This window comes from Cucumis melo, chromosome 3 (assembly GCF_025177605.1).
Source record: "Cucumis melo cultivar AY chromosome 3, USDA_Cmelo_AY_1.0, whole genome shotgun sequence".
Lineage (NCBI taxonomy): Eukaryota > Viridiplantae > Streptophyta > Magnoliopsida > Cucurbitales > Cucurbitaceae > Cucumis > Cucumis melo.
In genome coordinates, this window is record NC_066859.1 from 28321264 (window position 1) to 28340149 (window position 18886).

Below are 18886 nucleotides of genomic sequence, written 5' to 3' on the forward strand. Positions count from 1 at the left end.
TATTAAATTTTGAAAAAAGAAACAACCATTAAAATTTCAAACCATTAACAATGGCCAATTTGAAAAACGATTAAGAAAAAAGAAAAAAAGTACTCAATTTAAAATATTTAAAAATACATGGACCATAATAAAACATGTTAAAAATTAAAATCCGTATATCAGGGAATATGTCTAAGGTTAATTAATATACAAATGAATATTATTATGATACGAGAAAAAAAAAAAGAAAAAAGAAAAAAGAAAAAAGAAAAGAAAACCAAAGAGTTGAGCAAAAAGTCAGTGTCAATTTCGTAAATTTAGGGGCGAAAAAGACGGGGCCCACCCTTCCTTACCAGGACAGCAGCTCGTTCTTCTTCTTCTTCTTCTTCTTCTTCTTCTTTCATTCTGCCATAGCACACGTGTCAGCATGGGACGAAAAAGACAGCATCCCCAGTACGTTTGAGCTACTCTTGGGTTCGTCTACTAAAACTACGATTTTAACCCTCTTCCACTCTTTGAATTACCACCACATCCCCTCTCCCCCCCCCCCCCCCCCCCCCCCCACTTCTTCTATGAAAGGACGTGACGCTTTGTTTTGTTCTTTCCTATACACACTTGACTTCCCATTTCATCTTTAACTATTATTATTGGTTTTATTTATTTTTAATTAATGCAATTCCTAAAATAAAAGAACACAACAGATTTCCAAAATATTTTTTGCCCAAACAGAAGAAATACACTGCATATCTACTCTATCTTTCTATCCTAAAATAATTAATATACATAATTTCTTTTCATTTCACCATAAACATAAATAAACTAATTTTTTTAATTTTTTGTTTTCATTTTATTAAAATTAGCTTTATTACACTATGATTATTTTTAATATTAAGGTTTTCAATTTTAGTTACGAGTATAAATTTATTTAAAAATAAAATATGAAAACTATTGCGAATAATCTAACGAAAATATCACGTTCTTGTTTGAAGATAACCTAAATTTTTTTAAACTACTCATTCTTTAATTTTTTATTTTATTTTTTTTGTGTAAAGAGAATTATAGTTAAGAGATGAGATCAAACTCTATGTTAAAGATTTATAATACTAGTATTTAAACGTGTCATAATGTATTTGAACGTCATGAACTTTCTTTAGATACGGTGGGAAGAGACAACGAGACACGTCTAATGGAAACTACCAACGTGTAAAACGGACAATATCCAAAATACAAAAACAGTAATTTTGTTATTAGATGAGATCGTGAAAATGGAATGAAAGCTTCACACTATTAAATGTAAAAGAAAATTATAAAATATCTCAAAACTTATAAATATGGATCATTAGAAAGAGATATAGATTAATCTTAGGTTATTACAGGGAATTGTTTGAAGTATTATTTTTATTTGCTATTATTATGATTTGAGAGTAATTGGGAAAAGAAAAAGAAAAAGGAGAGAAGAGAGTTGGGTTGGGTTGGGTTGGGTGGGGTTATTGCAAATGTCAGAGAAGGGACCAATGGCTTCTCTAATCTGCCTTCTTCTCATATATGTCTCTCTCACATAATACGCAGAACAAAATCTTGGAATTGCCCTTGTCTAAATCCAGCCTGTAGCCTTTGTAATACCAAGAGACACACACAAACACAAACCCACTCCATTTCTTTTATTTCCTCTCCTTCTCTTTCTGATTCCTTATATGTCCCTTCCTTCCTCATCTTCTTTCTCTTTAACCTAAAAAGCCTCCCCTTTTTCACCTCCTTCCCTTCTTCTCTTTTCACACCCCCAACTTGCAGAAACGGAGGTCTAGAGGAGCCAACAACGGATTATTGTGTAAAGAACACAAGAAAAAAACTTTAACTAAGAAGAAGAAGAAAGGAAGAACGACCCTTTCTTCCTGCCTCCCTATTCTCTGCTTCAAGAATAACTTTTTTGTTCTTTACTGCCTTAATAATCCAATTCTGTGTTTTAAAATTGATAAATAAGAATACCTATTTTGTTTTCGTTCTTATTCATCATCGTCGTCGTCTGAAAGTTTCTTCAAATTTACATAATCGGGTGTGGTGGCTTTTGGCCTCTGTTTTTTCGTTTTCTTTTGCCCCGGGATTGGAACAGAAAGAGGGGGAAGTGAAAAGGGGAAAAGGGATTTTTTTAGTAATGGCTCCTAGTTTTGACCTTGCTGTTTCTAACCTTTTATGCGCTGAAGAGAATTGCATTTTCGATAATAACGATGGTGATGATGAAACAGTAGTTGAGGAGTTTGTGATGGCTCCTTATTATCTTAGAACTGGTCGGAATCGGAACTACCGCCGTGGCGGCGGTGGTGAGGGGTTGCCGTTTATGAGCGATGAATGTTTGATTGAAATGGTTGAGAAGGAAGCCCAGCACTTGCCTGTTGATGGGTACCTTGTGAAGTTGCAAAATGGCGAGTTGGATGTTGGAGCGAGAAAAGAGGCCGTCGATTGGATTGAAAAGGTGGGTGGTTCACTTTTAGTTGAATCTCGATTTCGATCGTTTTGATTTTCCTTTATGGATGGTTTCGGTCTTCATTCATGATTGTTCATGTATTTTGGATAAGAAATGCTCTGATTTTGGCTGATTATTGTTATGGTTATTGTTATTGAAGTTTTGATTCTTTCTTTCTGTAAGTTTTTCTGATTATCTAAGGTTTTTTTCCCCTTTACTTGAAGTTCTGATTGCAAAGTGGTCTGAGAGAGTTTAATTGCATCATCTTCTCTCTTTTTGTCTCCGTGATTGTTTAAAATGTTTATCAAAATCTCATTCTTTTGTTCTTCATTGATTGAAGTTTAATATCTAAATCCATTTCTTTTTTCTTGGATGAACAGGTGAGTGTTCATTTCAGTTTTGGACCTCTCTGTACATACTTAGCTGTAAACTACTTGGATCGATTCCTATCCGCATACGATCTACCTGTAAGGACGATTACCCTCCGTTATCAGTAATTTGTCATTTGTTCATGATATCATGGCTAATTGCTCTTGGGCCATTTGCAGAAAGGCAAAGCTTGGACAATGCAGTTACTTGCTGTGGCATGTATGTCCCTTGCAGCCAAATTGGAGGAGACTGAAGTCCCACTGTCTTTGGATTTACAGGTTAGAAGATCTTTTCAATTCCCTGTTGCTGGGAAACGATTTCAGAGTTCTTGTTAGCATTAGCCATTGCATAATAATGATTTTCAATTAACAGGTGGGTGGATCAAAATTTGTGTTCGAAGCAAGAACCATTGAAAGAATGGAGCTTCTAGTCTTGACAACATTAGGGTGGAGAATGCAAGCAGTTACACCTTTCTCATTTATCGATCATTACCTCCACAGGATTCATGACGATCAACTCTCTATCAAAATGTTGATCGCCCGGTCTATTCATCTGCTCTTGAACATAATACAAGGTACTCTTTCTTAAGCTAGCATTAGTGTAGTTTTATCAGTCAATAAATTTCTTTGGTACATCTCTGTGGTACGATACATCGATGTGTCGAGGTTTCAAAATGGTGTTGATTGATAGCGTATCGGGTGGTTGGGAAAAATGAATGCAGGGATAGATTTCTTGGAATTCAAACCTTCTGAAATTGCAGCAGCTGTGGCAATATCAGTAGCTGGGGAAGCTCAATCAGTGGACCCTGAGAGAGCAATTCCTCTTCTCATTCAGCAACTCCAAATGGTAATGTAGATATTAATTTGCCCAACGACCAACAAAGAAGACTTGAAAATTAAACCTCAGTCAATTACAAAAGTTGATTCTTTATGGATCATCATCATCTGATACATTACATTTACTTGCATCTTATGCAGGAAAGAGTTATGAAGTGTCTTAAATTAATCAATGACATGTTAATCTGTGGTGGTGGGTCAATGAAGGACTCGAGAGTATCGATGTCAGAGCCCCGGAGCCCGAGCGGAGTGTTGGACGTGACGTGTTTAAGCTATAAAAGCAATGATACAGCAGTTGGATCATGTGCAAATTCTTCTCATCATAACAGCTCAGAGGCTACAAAGAGGAGGAGATTGAACAGACCCTGTGAAGTGGAGCTATAGAAAAAAAGGGTGATGGGAGGTGTGATCTTCCAGTCCTAAAGTATATTTTTGATGAAGTTTTTTTGAAAAAGAAAACATCAGGTTATTGAACGGACAATTAAAAAGAAAAACACAAAAATGAAGAATGAGAAGAAGAATGAAGAACCAAGTCCCCAAGATGTTTCTTTCTGTTGTCATGGAAGGAGAAGAGGAGGAATTGGGAAGTGTTTTATTTTGAGATACACTTTCTTCTAGGTGTCAAATTTTTATTGGTCGAGACCAAAAAAAGGAGAAAAAGAAAAACAAACAAAAGGATGCCCAAAAAATAGTGGGACAAAAAGGAAAAAAAAGGTGAAATTTTTGTCTAATTTCATATGAATTTTGGGAATTGTTTAATATATCTTCTGTTGAGTCATTTAAATAGTGTTTTATTTTTCTATTAAAAAAAAATCTTACTATGGGCAGAGTCTGCAGCCCTTTGTTTGACCATTTGTCTACTATGACTGGGTATTACCTCTTTGGTTATATATGGTATAAGCCCATTCAAATAATAATATATATAAATAAATAAAACAAGGTTAGAGGAAGAAAATCTTTGAGATTCCAAAATTTCAATTTCTTTACTTTTGCTCCAACTACATAATCTTACCTAGAATTAACAGGCTGTGACTTGAATTGTATGTATTGTGAAGTTGGGGGTTTTGAATGATCTTAAGATTTGTGCTCAGATGAAAGTTGACCCATTTTTTTTTTTCTTAGAAAAACAAATGTCTTCTTAACTTGGAATTGTTCTATCTTCCCTTTTTTGTTAGGTTCTCGTTAACAACTTTTGGTTGCATTTGCCACTCAGTTTTTTACTCCTTGATTTGTTGGCACTACACGTGAAAAAATGTTAGAACAATATTGTTGGTTGTCGTGCTACGTTGATTCTTACAATTGGTGTTGGTCGGTCTTTCCTCTATGAGTCTTAGAGAATTATGCGAGAGTGAGAGCATGCTATCTGATGATCAGAAGGTAACAGTCGGTCGTGCCTCTATGAGTTTGAGAATATTACGCGAGAGTTAGAGATTGCTATCTAAGGGTGAGGGTAGGGAGAGAGGGGTGGGTGATAGAGGTTTGAGATAGAAAGGGACAACAAAATGATAATTAGATAGAGGAGAAAGTATTTTAAAAGAGTAAATTGGAAAGAGTTAGAATACGTTTTTCTAAAAAAAAAAAAAAAAATCTTATTTAGGACGACTTTTAATTTGGAAGGGTTGAATTTAAAATATTAGCATATACAATAACATTTTTTAAAAAATTCAAAGTACAGTGAAGTAAGACTATCGACCATAGAAAACTATCATTTAATATTGTAAATATTGTTCTAGGACAAATAGACCACAAGAGTCTGTCAACCATAGAAGTCTATCGCTTATCGTTTATACACTTTGCTATCCGTTAAAAATATTGTTATACATTTGATTATTATATTAAAAATTACTATCCATTATAATCTTTTTAATTTTTTTTAAGGAGATAAATGATTTTTTTTTTCTTAACGATAAGCAACTTTGGTTGAAAACTAAAAAATAAAAAAGTCATGGTGGAAAATATTAGACTACCAATTCACCTAAAAGTTTAAGCCGGTGGTTGAAGACAAATTTAATTATATATCCTTGAAATATTTAAAAAAATCCAACAAATGCAAATCAATTTTACCTCACTTGTGGGCTTGAAATATTTAAAATGACCACCTGCTCTCATATCATATTAAACCACCAATTCATCCGAAAGCTGGTTGAAGGTAAATTGATTTACACTCGTTGGGCCTTTCAAATATTTCAATACCACAAATGACGGAAAGTGTTGATGATATATAATTAAATTTGCCTTCAGTCATAACTTAAACTTTTGGATAAATCGGTGGTTTAATAGAAAATAGGAAAAAAAAACATTCTATTTAGAATTATAGTTATTATATTACATTAAAAACCTATTAAGGAGAAATTATACTCCCATCTTAGTGCCACAATTTTAGGGAGAGATTTTATTTTTTTGACCATAGATTTAATCTAATACCTTGAATTCGTTGAATCAATTGTTCACCGAAAGTCACATTTCTTGTCTAGGTTTTGAAACTCGGAATTTTTCACATTTGTTGCTAAGATTTACAAGTACAGTTGGTTTCTCATGTTAGAATCAGTGGTAAATATCATACAAAACATATACTTTTTTTCAATTAAGTTCAGAAATATTTTCGAAAAAGAAAACAATAAATATTTCGTGGTGTTCTGTCTTGAAACTCGAAAACATATTTATAGGAAAATTCAGAAGAAAACGAATGTTAATAAATGAAGTTGGGCATGGTTTGAAACATAATGTTCTCTTTGTATGGTAATACAGAGAATTTTACTGAGTTGTTGATTCACTGTCATTTTATGTTTCTGCTTTTGACATCACATCCTAATTAATCTCATTCTTAACGGTTAGAAAATTAAGTAATACAAGACAAATTAACTTTGCCATAATTTTCACTTTCATAACTTTCTTATTTTCTCAAACTTTTACTAACAATATTGCACTTTTGATTTTAAGTACATTTAATTGCACATCCACGTGTTGTTGCCTTTATGATCAATAACGACCCTTATGAATGAATAATAGAATGCTTTAAAATCAATTGATTGAGAAGAGCTTAGGACTGCTTTCTCATAACTTCTCAGACTTCTCATTACGTGACCAAAACCTTTTCACACTGTTCAAACCAAATTTTGACGAAGAAAATTTGATTCACATAAGTGAACTAACGCTCCTTGGATTTGTAATAAATTTGAGTTTTATAGTTATGGTTACACGACCCAAATTGTATTACATTGCTAAAGTTGTCTCCTGATTTTTTTGGATTGTAGATGTTGAATTTTTTCTTTTTTTAATTATTGTATTTTTGATCTTCGAATACTTCAAATGGAAATACTATTTTCTATTTACATAAACATTTATTATTAGTAGACCATAAAACATTAGCAATAGAAGTTTATTGTTTATAGACTTTATTATATTTGCAAATCTTTTAAAATATTACCTTACTGTCGATTATAATAACTATTTTAGTAATTCGTGGACTAACCTAGCTTTGGGTCCAATTGCACGATTTGACTTGTTCAGCTATGAAATTGAGAGATGTGATGCTAATTCTTGTTGAGCTAAACTCATTCGAGGAAGATCAAATCTATCCTACGATTGCACCTTGAATAATTTGTCATTAGGGGCAGTTTCCATATCATCCTCTTTTCGGGTGTAGTAACAATCTAAAACGAGTGTCGGCACAATAAGACGATATCAAACAATACAGCCTTGTGTTTAGTTGGAACGTTTGTTGGGCCACGTAACATGGGCTTCTTGCAGACCCACGTGAAATGGACTTTGTTTTGGGCTTTACTACAAGTTGGCTGGAGCGATGAGCTTGTCCAATGTGAATGTATGATAGGCCCAACCCATTAGGCTTGTAGAGAGATAATTCCTTTTAAGAAAATTCTGTATAATTATGTAATACTTCCAACTGCTTCAATTTACACTGGGTATATGTTCCCACACTAATGTGGTAAATTGAATTTCTCTAGTTTATAACCTACAAATAATTTTTTTTAATGGAATGCAAATTGAGATTTGAAGCACACACCTGATAATATTATTTATATTTTATATAACAATGGTTACAATAAATTTCTATTGGGGTTATTTTCTACGCACGTGGAGCAAATAATAATAATAACCGAAACAAAAATATTCGTAACATTACTATCGAAAACAAACAATAGCAAATATCAACAAACTGTTGTCTTTTTAAATATATAAGTTTAATATATGACATTAGTTTTATCTATGTTTATGAGAGAGAGAAAAATGTCTATTAATATTACTTGATTTTATGCCAATTTTCTCATAGCCTAGTCTCGTTTTCCAACTTGATGATTTGCACAAGAGATCCTAATTGGTAGGGTTTTATGAGTTATCGGCGGAAGATCGAAGCATGTAACTGTTTGCTTTTAAGATTGGCCTTATGGTTGTTTATGGTATGAAGGAGAGTAAGATTTGATTTAGAATGCAAGATTAGTAAAAAAGAAGAGGGGAGGGAAAGCACGCCCTCCTCACACTGGCGTGGCGGCTAGCTACTCTTTCCGCAATGGGCGCTGGGTACGTTGTCCCCACTTTCAATTTTTATTTAATAAAAAAACATGAAATGAGATGAGACACGTCACCTATCACTGCCTCCCTCTCTCTCTCTCTCTCCATCTCTCTCACTCTTTTTTTCTTTTTAAATATATATATATATATAATTATTTAAAATATTTAGAAATAGGATGCTGCTGCAGAATCCCCCTCGCGTGCACTCTCTCCCCCATTAAATTATAGTTTGACCAAAAAAGAAGAAGAAAAATTAAAATTGAAAAAAAAAAAAGGGTTATGTGTTGTGTGTGTGTTTGTATGGAAGTCCGAGCCCTAAGCGTGCTGTAATGCATGCGCCTACGAACTCCGACTCCAACTCTCTGCCTACTCCATCCCAACGCCGATTCGCTCTCCATAACCCCTCCTTTCTACTTTTCTTTTTTTTACGATTTCCCATATTCCACCCCTTCCCCAATCCCTTCCTGCCACCTGTTCATGAACCATTTCCCTTCCCCCTTTCACCAAAATCTCCAATTTACTCAATTTACTTCCAACTAACCAACCTCCAATTTACTACCTTTATTATAATTATAGTTCAAAATGATCAAATGTGGTCTTGGTTCTCTTATACGTTTAGATTTTTTTAGATTAATTAGATAATTAAGTTTCAAAACATTAATTGGTAAAATTGTGAGTATTATGCTATCGTTTATGAATTTTTGCGTTGTGTTTTAGTAGATTCTTTACACATGTGTGATACTTATTTTAATATAATTGATTATTAGATAAAATTACATTTTTTACTATTTTATATTTATTTGACTTTGTATTTTTAAAACTGTTGTCTTAGTCAAATGCATAAGAATTTTTTTTTTAAGATTTATAAATTTATTAAAGAAGAAAAGAATTGGTCCTCACCTAAGAAACTATTACTTTGACTCTACATGATAAAAATGGATAGCTTAAAAGAAAACATAGTACTAGAATGATCACAAACAAACGACTAAGGTGAATAAAAAAAAGTAAAAATAAAAATAATACGATTTAAATTAAAATATTACTTTTGTCTATGCCATATTTGAAATTTGTTTAATTTTCATATCTATATTTTTAATCAAAATACTGTGTCTATCTATTCGTTAATCCATTTGTAAACAGAAATTGTAAGATTAAGACAATATTTTATTATTAGTTTTGGTAGGAATTGTCGGAGAAGCGTGGAGGCCGTTGATTTGGTTTGTGATGTGATCCGACGGCGTGGGGGGTAAGAAGAGAGAGAGAAATGGCGTCTGAGATAAGACGGGATGTGGAAGGAAAAAAGTCGCCAGCCGCGTGAGTGACTTTTGAATTCTTTTGAATTATTTTATTGATTATATGTGTGTGTGTATATATATATATATATATATATTTGGGTGAAGACTGTTGTAAAGATTTTGTGGTCGGAAACACCAAGATTTTCTTCCCACTTCTTTATTAATTAATTTCCCCTTCTAACGGGACACCTGAAAAAATATTTCACCCTTTACCTATTTTTCTAATTAACCCTTCTTGATTCGTCTCTAAATGACTCTTTTGTCCATCCATCCACTCCTGGGCTTCGGCCCGTTCTTTCTACTCACTATTACTACTACTCAAATTTATTATACAATTAACTATTTGGTTTAATATGCGAAGGACAAAATATAAGAAACATTTATCGCAGATTGTAAACTTCAATTTATAATGCACCAAATTTGAACAAGATTTTGTAAGAAATATATTTTACAGCACTTGTGTATACTGTGAAGCTCCTCCAAATAATTTAGGTCTATATTATGAAGCACCAATAATGAAGCATGGGAAGTTCTTGAGCTATCTTGTCTTCATTCTATGATCATCACAAATAAATTGTACTTATTCAAAGTCATTTTTTATATATGATAGTTGAGCAGTGGATTTTGTGTTTATGTATGGTGGAGGTTTATATTTTATTGTTTGGTTGCTCGATTTGGTACATGTAGTCTTCTTCTTGACTGATACGATTTGAATGTTTGGTTTATTTTGGAGTTGTCGAACTATTTGGATGCGTTAATTAGTTTATTTTATTGTTGTGTTTTTCAAAGGTCATGTTTTTTAGTCATTAACAAATGTTCTTTATGTATAGTTCTTTGGATTTCTTTTGACCTTGTGTGATCCTTTAGTGGTTACCGAACGTAGAGATTTGTAATATATTATGGGATAACATCCATCAACACTTCTTCATTTCATGATTAACAATGCGACATAGACTATATACTTGACCATTTTTTCAATGCACATTTATACCAAGGTAGTGTTGATTTTGTCATATTTACCCATTTGTTTCAATCACCCACATGATATATAAAAAACACATGTAAGTAAAGGTACTCACAAGTCCAAGTGACTATTATTTACCACACTTGAAAGGAGATAAATCTTTGCCTTCTTGACTTAAGGTCTTTGTCCAACTCAACTGTCACACTTCCCATTATTTTAAGGGTGTTAAAACTGCGTGTCGCCCTAACTGTTAGGTCAATGAATCCTTAAAATATTCCAACAATACAGTATACTATTGTTCGTCTTAGGCATACAATTTAAGGAATTTGCCTTTAATACCACTTCAAAACGCCTTGTACAAACCAAAACGATTGTCCTAATTTATATGCCTATGGTAATCTCTTTATCTAACCAATGTTAGAGTTTGGATGACATTCCTACCCTCGTAAAAAACATGTACAATAATTAAAATTTATTAATGTAAAAAATTACTCATAAATCACCGGTCATCATCATAAATAGTTTACGTTAACAAAAAAAAAAGCATAATCTTAAAAGAAAGTATTATTATTCAAATAGCTTCTCTACGTTAGGAGTAGAAATGCTATAAATATGGAAAATGTGTTTTAAAGAAGAAAAAAAAAAGAAGAAGGTGGTGAGGGGTCAATTTAGAAATATGTAGATGGAAAAGGATGAGGTGAAAGAATGAAAAGAGAAGGGGAAGGGGAAGGGGAAGGGAGGATGTTGGGTTTTGATATTTGAAAAGAAATAATGAGGATGATGATCTCACACTCACAATTTGAAAGCCTTAATTTCACCATTAATTAGAGTGCAGGTGGGTCCCTACCTTTACTACTTTATCAAATTTACTTATCTATCTAATTTCATTTCTTTTGCTTCCCTAATCCCGACCCTGTACGGATGACTTTGCACGCGCTCATGATTTTTACGTGGGAATCGGATTTTCTTCCGTTTTACTTTTTACCCTTTTTTATTATTTTATTATTATTGTTGTTATTTTCTGCCTAATTTTATTTAAATGCCTTTCATTTCTTTTGTATTTTCTTTATTCTTATTCTATATTCATATGGACAAAAGTTATTAGTAAACATTTTTTTTTTGTATATATAAACAAATTTGATGTTTCTCTACTCTCCTTTTCTATTGTACTCATTCTCATAATCCCTATCCTAATAATACCTTTTATCCAAAAAAAAAAATACCAAATTTTAAAATGCCTTTTTAAATCTTTTTCCTACCTATCCTAAAAAAAAAATCAAAATTTAACAACTAATTAAATTAGTAATTTAACTTTATAAATATAAATTTATTATAATTATTAATAAAAATAAAGATAAGTGGTAAAAAATAGAACATTTGGTAAAATATTTACATTGTATTAAAAAAATCAAATGTAATGACTTTTTTTAGTTGTTTTGTTATACGTAGAATGTAGTTTGTTAATTTTTCTATTTTTGAAAAAAAAACCTCAAAATAAATGTCCATTATTCTTTATGTTTAGTATCATAACATGATATGTGTCATTCTCTTTTACATCCAACATATTTGACACGTGTCTTGAAAATGTCAATTTTTAGTGTTAATATAATCGGCTCGTGCACACAAAGTTGTCTATAAATAGAGATATTTTGTGTGGTAAAATTCTCAAAGTGAAATTTAGAGAGACTTTTTATTTTCTTAATTTTTTTATTTAATATTTATTTTAATATTATATTTTCTCGATTTCTATTCTAGGAGGCCAATGAGCAAATTTCATCTTTTTACTTGATAATTATATAATGGTGTTATATGTGGATAGTGTTGATTTTTAAAATTTTATTTTCTTTTGAAATTTGTGTGGACAAAAGTTGAAGGATTTTTTTCCTAATGGTGGTTTTTGCCTAATTAATAACCTCGCTTTCACTCTTACTTTTCCTTTTACTTTTTGCTTCCATTCAAAAATCTCAAGCACTTCGTTTCATTATCGCTAATGCTTCTTTCTTTCAAACTCTTTATTATCAATTATTACTCTCTTTTTTATTTTCTTCTACCCTCTCAAGTATTTCTCTCTTTTAGTTAAACTCCCGACTTTTTATTACTTTATGTTTCTTCATATTCAAACAGTTTTGTTTACAAAGATTACTAATTCATTTCACTTCAACCTCTAAAGTCACTCTTAATTTTATTAATTTGCTTCTTTTTATTTAACAACGATACAAAACTAAATTAAACTAGATCAAACGGGAAGAATCTCGAATCTTCTTGACTTGTGGTGTACACCATACACCAAAAAGGTTATTGTGATTAACAATGTAAATCTCTTCTCATCAACTAGAAAGAAAATAAAGTAGAGAAAAGTCCATACCACAAAATCGTTGCTTCTCCATTGACTAAATAACGGTGTTTCTAAAAAAAAATTCTCCAAAATAACAAATTTAGATATAATTTGTTAGTATTGTAATTACACTTTCTCGAAAAAAAGAAAAACTAAACCTAAGCCGCATCAATAAATGTTGATGATGGGATTTTTTAATTACATAAAATTCTAACCAAGAATATTCTACTTAATATGAAATAGATTTTGACATTTTAATCAATATTAAAAACTACGATATATCACTACCTTTTGTCAATAATATTCCTCGATTCAACTACTAAAAACGACCAATTTGAAAAATATTGATGTCAACCCATTCATTGAAGTGTTGCAGTTGAATTTGATAGTTTATGTGCAATTCAATATCTTCAAGAAAATATAGCAATTTAATCTCATCTAAGACTATCTCATGTGAAGTTAATGCGGCTGACTTATTAAGTGCCAATTCAGTATCCTTTCATCACAACTACAAATTTCAAAATATCATGCCAATTACTAAGTTTTGTTTACATGATAATCATGTTATGACTTCAAATATTACAATGTGAAAAGAACGTTTAATTTTACACAAGAGTCCTCTAATACAATAATATAAATAAAATATTAGCTTTTATTAAGTCATTAATTATACATTTAAAGACTGGTTGAATTGGGCCATTCGTCCAAAAAAATGAATACATCTTCTGAAGAAAAATGAGACCATAATTTTGAGAAATTTAGTTAGGTTAAAATGTAAAAAAAGTTAGGTGGTGGAATCCGAAGGGTAAAAAAAGGTGGGGAGTGGGAACTATTGATGGTTGACTTAAGGGTTAAGTGGTATTGGTTAGTGGAATTTGTTTTTTTAAGTTTGTTTGTGTGTATTATTTATTTATTTATATATTTTTATGGCTGATATTAATATTAATATTAGGGTGTTTCAATCCGAGTATCACGGGTCGGCATGATTAAGACCGTGCTTCCATCTAAACCTAATGTCAAATGCCTAATAATTGTGTTTGAAAATTAATTTAAAAAAAAAAAAGTAACCCTTTTAGTATTACTCATTTTCTTTTTCATTAATTTAAAAAATAAAAAAACATTACCATTAAAAAAAAAAAAATGGTTACAAACTGTTATTTCTATTTTATATAAAATCGTTGCGGCCTTTGTAAGCATAATAGTTATTTTTATACTTAAAAAAATGTTTGAAAGTCAATTATCGCTGTACTGAAACAAAAAATTAGGTATGTTTGATGATCATTTTCTTTTCTAATTTTATGAATTTTGTCATTTATATTTGTTACTTTCCATAGTTTTGGAGAGAACGTTTGATTTTTTTTAGTTTTATTGATTAGACATACTAAGAAAAGTATTTAAATCTTTTTTTTTAAAAAAAAATTAATAGGAAGGATATTTAGTGTACAATAACTTTTGAATTAAAAAATAATCGAGTGAATAATAGAAAAAATGTTTTTTAAGTATTGGATTTGTGTAAATATAGGCGATAAAATTATTTAGAAATATAAGTGTTAACGAGAAATTTTGGACCAATAACAAATTATCACATCACTGTAAGAGAAGAAATACAAATAATTGAATTTTTAATTAATTAAAAAGTTGACATGCTTTTTAAATTGAAATTAAAGGCATTTGGCCTATTCTGGTGATGCCACCTATTTTCATCATGGTCATTTGATCGAGTTAATCATTTTTGTATTTATTTATGCTAAAGTTCAAGTAAACTTAATTTATCCAACAATTACCCAAATTCATATGGTCGAGCCTATGGATCTGATCCATAGACTAACAAAATCCAAATCCATACATTTTTGTCAAAATATAATTCTCCCAAAAAATCAATAGACTCCTAACTTCTTAAGCGACCATGCCCTCAAAGATTAAAGTTCTTTTAAAGATTTAAACATTATTTCAAGACTTCCCTAGTTTAATTCAAGTATAGACATTCAGTCGAGAGAAAATCATAAAATCAAATACTAGAAATTAAATCACAACACATCAAATTAACATGAATACAACATGAACACAAATTCAACTTTGCAAAAATAGGTTTCTTTAAAAAAAAAATTGAACGAAGAATGAGTAATTGAAATTAGAGGTAAGACATAGAAAATAACAATGTAGATTTGTGGAAAGCAAGGAAGCTGGAGGTGATGCCAAATCCAAATGTTGTTTTTTCAGGTTTGGTTATGGAGCGTAACTAATCCGTTTTCTTTTCTTTTTTGTTTTTTTAGAAAAATATATATATATGATTTGCCAATAAAGCAAAATTAAATCAGTGCATATTTATTTTAATAATAAAAAAAAAGAGATTATTAAGTAATAATAATAATAATAATAATAATAATAATAATAATAATAATAATAATATAGTTTGAGTGGAGTGGGTGGAGAAAAAGGTTAAAATAGAACTATATTTATGAGGTTTGTGGTTGTGATTGTGGGTTTCGTTTCCTTTGGTTTTGCCTCAAAAATCATATTTCGCATATTACCGGGAAAATCATGAGCATGCCATCTGCACGTGTTTGATGATGCCATTTCTTTTCTTTTCTTTTCTTTTCTTTTTTCCACTTCGATAATCAAATCAATGGGACTTACCCATCTAATTTCCAAAATTATTTCTTCCAATAAATAAACCATAACTTTCAAACTTTCAAATCACAATACTCTTTTGATTTTATTGAGTTCCTTTACTTTAAATTACTACTTACCTAACTAAGTCATTCTACTCTATTTTTACATTTCTTTCTTCTTCTTCTTCTTTTTTTCTTTCTTAAAAAGCAATTTTATTTTATTTCATGAACAATACTTACAAAATAAAAAAATGTTTGACTCACTAACTCCATAAAATAGTGTTAAATAACTCGATTTCGATAGTAATCACAGTTATCCATACACTTCATTTTTTTCTCTATTTTATACATTTTGTCGGTGAACTCTATCTTAAGATATTGCACCGTAAAAATATATAAGTAGTAAACAAATAAAAATTTGTCCCTTCGACATGAAGCATTTGTATATTTACTTATGATTTTGATATTTGAATACGCCAAATGTTAAAATAACCAACAAGTATGGTTTTAGAAATTGGTAAATAATTTATAATATTATTCCAAATAAAAGACAAACTTTTTTAATTTCAAAATAGGCTATATTAGAATGGGATTTTATATGGGTTGGGTGGTAATATAATAGAAAAGGAAATTATAAAAGTGGGGGGGGAAAGGCGTAAGGAGGAAGTGGGTAGCTGCTTCTTTGCATAGGCATGAAACGTGGGGGCATGGATTCCCTCTCTTCTTCTTTTTTCTTTTTCTTTTTCTTTTTCGTAATTGGATTTGGTAGTTTTAATTTTAATAATAAAAGGAACCAAACTTTGATCTTTATTTATTTATTTATCTATTTATTTATTTTGTGTGTTTTAAGTGCGAAACGGTGGTGGTGTTGATTGAGGGATTTTCTTTTCCTTTTTCTAAAAAATAGAAAGAAAGAAAGAAAAAAAAAAAAGGGCTTTGGAAGCGTGAATGTTTTGTTGGAGAATCCACAAACAAATTGGCTCCACGGTTGTATGTCCCACGCGCCCCACCACACAACCATGCATCTCTTTTTTCTTTCCCAAATTCCAATTATATCCCTAAAATACCTTCTTAATTATTCATTATATTTTAAACTTTTCAACCACCTAAATATTAAATCTTCAAATTTTGTACAAATTACGATGATTATTGATTGGTCATAGTTGATTTTCTAATCAAACCATAGTCGAATTTACTATAATGAATTTAATAAAACATTCAGATTGACTGATGATAAATAGATGCATTCATGAATCCTTAAATGTTTTACTTAAAATTAAGTATAGTGATTATGTTTATTTAGAAATTCTTTTATTTTGAATAAATATATAATAATAATAATAATTTATATATATATTTTTTAAATTCAGTTTATTTTGGTAAAGATATTATAAAAGAATTAAGCAACTTTTAGATATAAAAATAAAAGTTTTTAGAGTTTATTAAATATGAAGTTGAAAACATGAAAACTAGAATTATAATTTTGTATTTTTTTTATTATTAGGATCAAGATTTTTTTATACAAAAAATTCTACCTTTTAAAATTATCTATTTGTGATTTCTAAAACTCTCGAAACAACTATTTTAATACATCAAAGTAAATACTTAAGTTTTTTTTTCTTTTAAATTATATCTTTGATGTTCAACGAATTTAATTTGCGACTTAAATGACTCTTCTATACTTGTTTTTGTTTTTGTTCATGTGAAAATTTGTTCTTTATAATAATAATAATAATAAACTTCTTGAACGTAGGTCCTACTTTACTTTTTATGTATGTAATATGACTAACAATATATTTATAGTTGATTTTGAAACAATTTAAAAATATTTTATCGTATTCAAAATAACTTTAAATTAAATCAATTTAACGCTTCATTTTAATTCTTAAGAACTATTTTATATTATTCGATTTTATTGTGAAACAATTAAAACATGTTTAAAAAACTTTAAATACATAACCCAAGTTAATACCAGGGATTATGGGTTTTTTTTTTTTTTTTTTTTATTAGATGAATTGAATTGGGAAAGTTAAAAGTAATAAATTTAAAGCATAAGATTTAATAAATTTATATTATTTCATTAAACCCATTAAAATTATTGGGGGCCCCCATGTCGACACTATTTATTGATTACTCTATTCATACAAAGTAATTTGCAGTCAAGCCAAAGCTATCTAGTTGGAGCATTATACTAATAAAATTATAATATTGCAAATGTAACGAATAATAATCATTTTTCCATTCCCATCTTATTTTAAAATCCAATATGCTGCTTTCTTAGCATGGCTTTTCATATTTTCCCCATTTGTTTAACAAACCAATTCATCCCCTTCCACGTTATAATTCAATTATTTTATTTATTTACTCTTTAAAAAATTACAAAACCACCTTTGAATTTGAAATTAATAATAATAATAATTTAAAATAATCATATGTGAAGTGACGTGGACTAATTGTATGTGAAATGATGTGGAAGCCACACTCACCAATCACCGTTTTAGATGGATCCATTTTGGGATGATGAGGCTCACCAAAATTTTTACTTTGAAAGAAAATATTTTAAGGTATGATTTAATGAAATGTCGGTAGTCATCATAAGTTAATTAGGAATAAAATTTGTTTAAGATATATATAATAAGGACTAAACTATTAAGAAATTAAAATCGTAGAGACCAAATTGATAAATTTGTTAAAGTTTAATAATACAATTATGTAACTCTATTAAGATTGAATCATTTAAAATTATTATCGAGGTATTAAATTGTATTATTTTTTTTAAATGGAAACTATACATATGGTTTGGCTCTATGAATTTGTAGGTAAAGTATAAAATTTATAATTTTTTTTTAAGATAACTTTTTGAAGTTAGTTAGAGGGTTTAAAAGCATTTGTTTAATGGAGCAAAACAAGTAAAATAATGGTAACTAAGCTCATTTGAAAATTAGTAAAATAGAGGATAAACGTGTATTTTAAAATGCTTAGTTGGATGGTTAGTTGTAGAGATTTTCACATTCTTATTTCCTCCATTCTCCTAAACATGAGAGTCTACCAAACCCACAAAAGTACCCAAAAAAAAAAAAACATTTATATTTAAGGGTTTCAAAAAGAACTATTTATATTTTATAACAAAAAAATTAACTCTAAAATGTAAATAATTTTTGTGATAATAATGATATAAAATTCAATTGTATATATATATGTCTAATAGATCATTTTATTGTTCTGCATTTTTTCCTATTTTACTAAACTACTTAACAATTCCAAGATTTTATCACAAAATTGTTATTTTATTAATTAATTATTTTTTTTTTTTTTTGCAAGATTGACGGTATCATGAACTTTCGTGACATAAAATTATTTTAACTTTAAAATTTTGATATAATACAAGCATCGATATGGGTTGAACCATTGATATATATATATATATATATATATAAACCACTAAAAAGGACCTATCTTTTAGACCAATCTTTTGATTAAATGGTCCATAAAAGACCATATAAAA

The 18886-nt window shown here is 29.8% G+C and overlaps 1 protein-coding gene across 1 annotated transcript; it reads left to right on the forward strand.

The window, feature by feature from the left end:
- The first annotated feature begins 1458 nt into the window (after positions 1–1458).
- LOC103488106 (cyclin-D4-1-like) lies at positions 1459–4423 on the forward strand. The gene is made up of 6 exons (XM_008446670.3): positions 1459–2449; positions 2821–2907; positions 2989–3087; positions 3182–3383; positions 3531–3655; positions 3787–4423. Exons 1-6 carry the CDS (start codon positions 2132–2134, stop codon positions 4027–4029), a joined length of 1074 nt encoding a protein of 357 aa, XP_008444892.1. The 5' UTR covers positions 1459–2131; the 3' UTR covers positions 4030–4423.
- Positions 4424–18886: the final 14463 nt, after the last annotated feature.

Bases quoted from the DNA above. Each gene is read 5' to 3' on its own strand.
- LOC103488106 (XM_008446670.3), top strand. From the start codon at position 2,132: ATGGCTCCTAGTTTTGACCTTGCTGTTTCTAACCTTTTATGCGCTGAA. The intron at 2,450-2,820 runs GTGGGTGGTTCA...TTGGATGAACAG, and splicing joins CCGTCGATTGGATTGAAAAG to GTGAGTGTTCATTTCAGTTT. The intron at 3,384-3,530 runs GTACTCTTTCTT...AAATGAATGCAG, and splicing joins GCTCTTGAACATAATACAAG to GGATAGATTTCTTGGAATTC.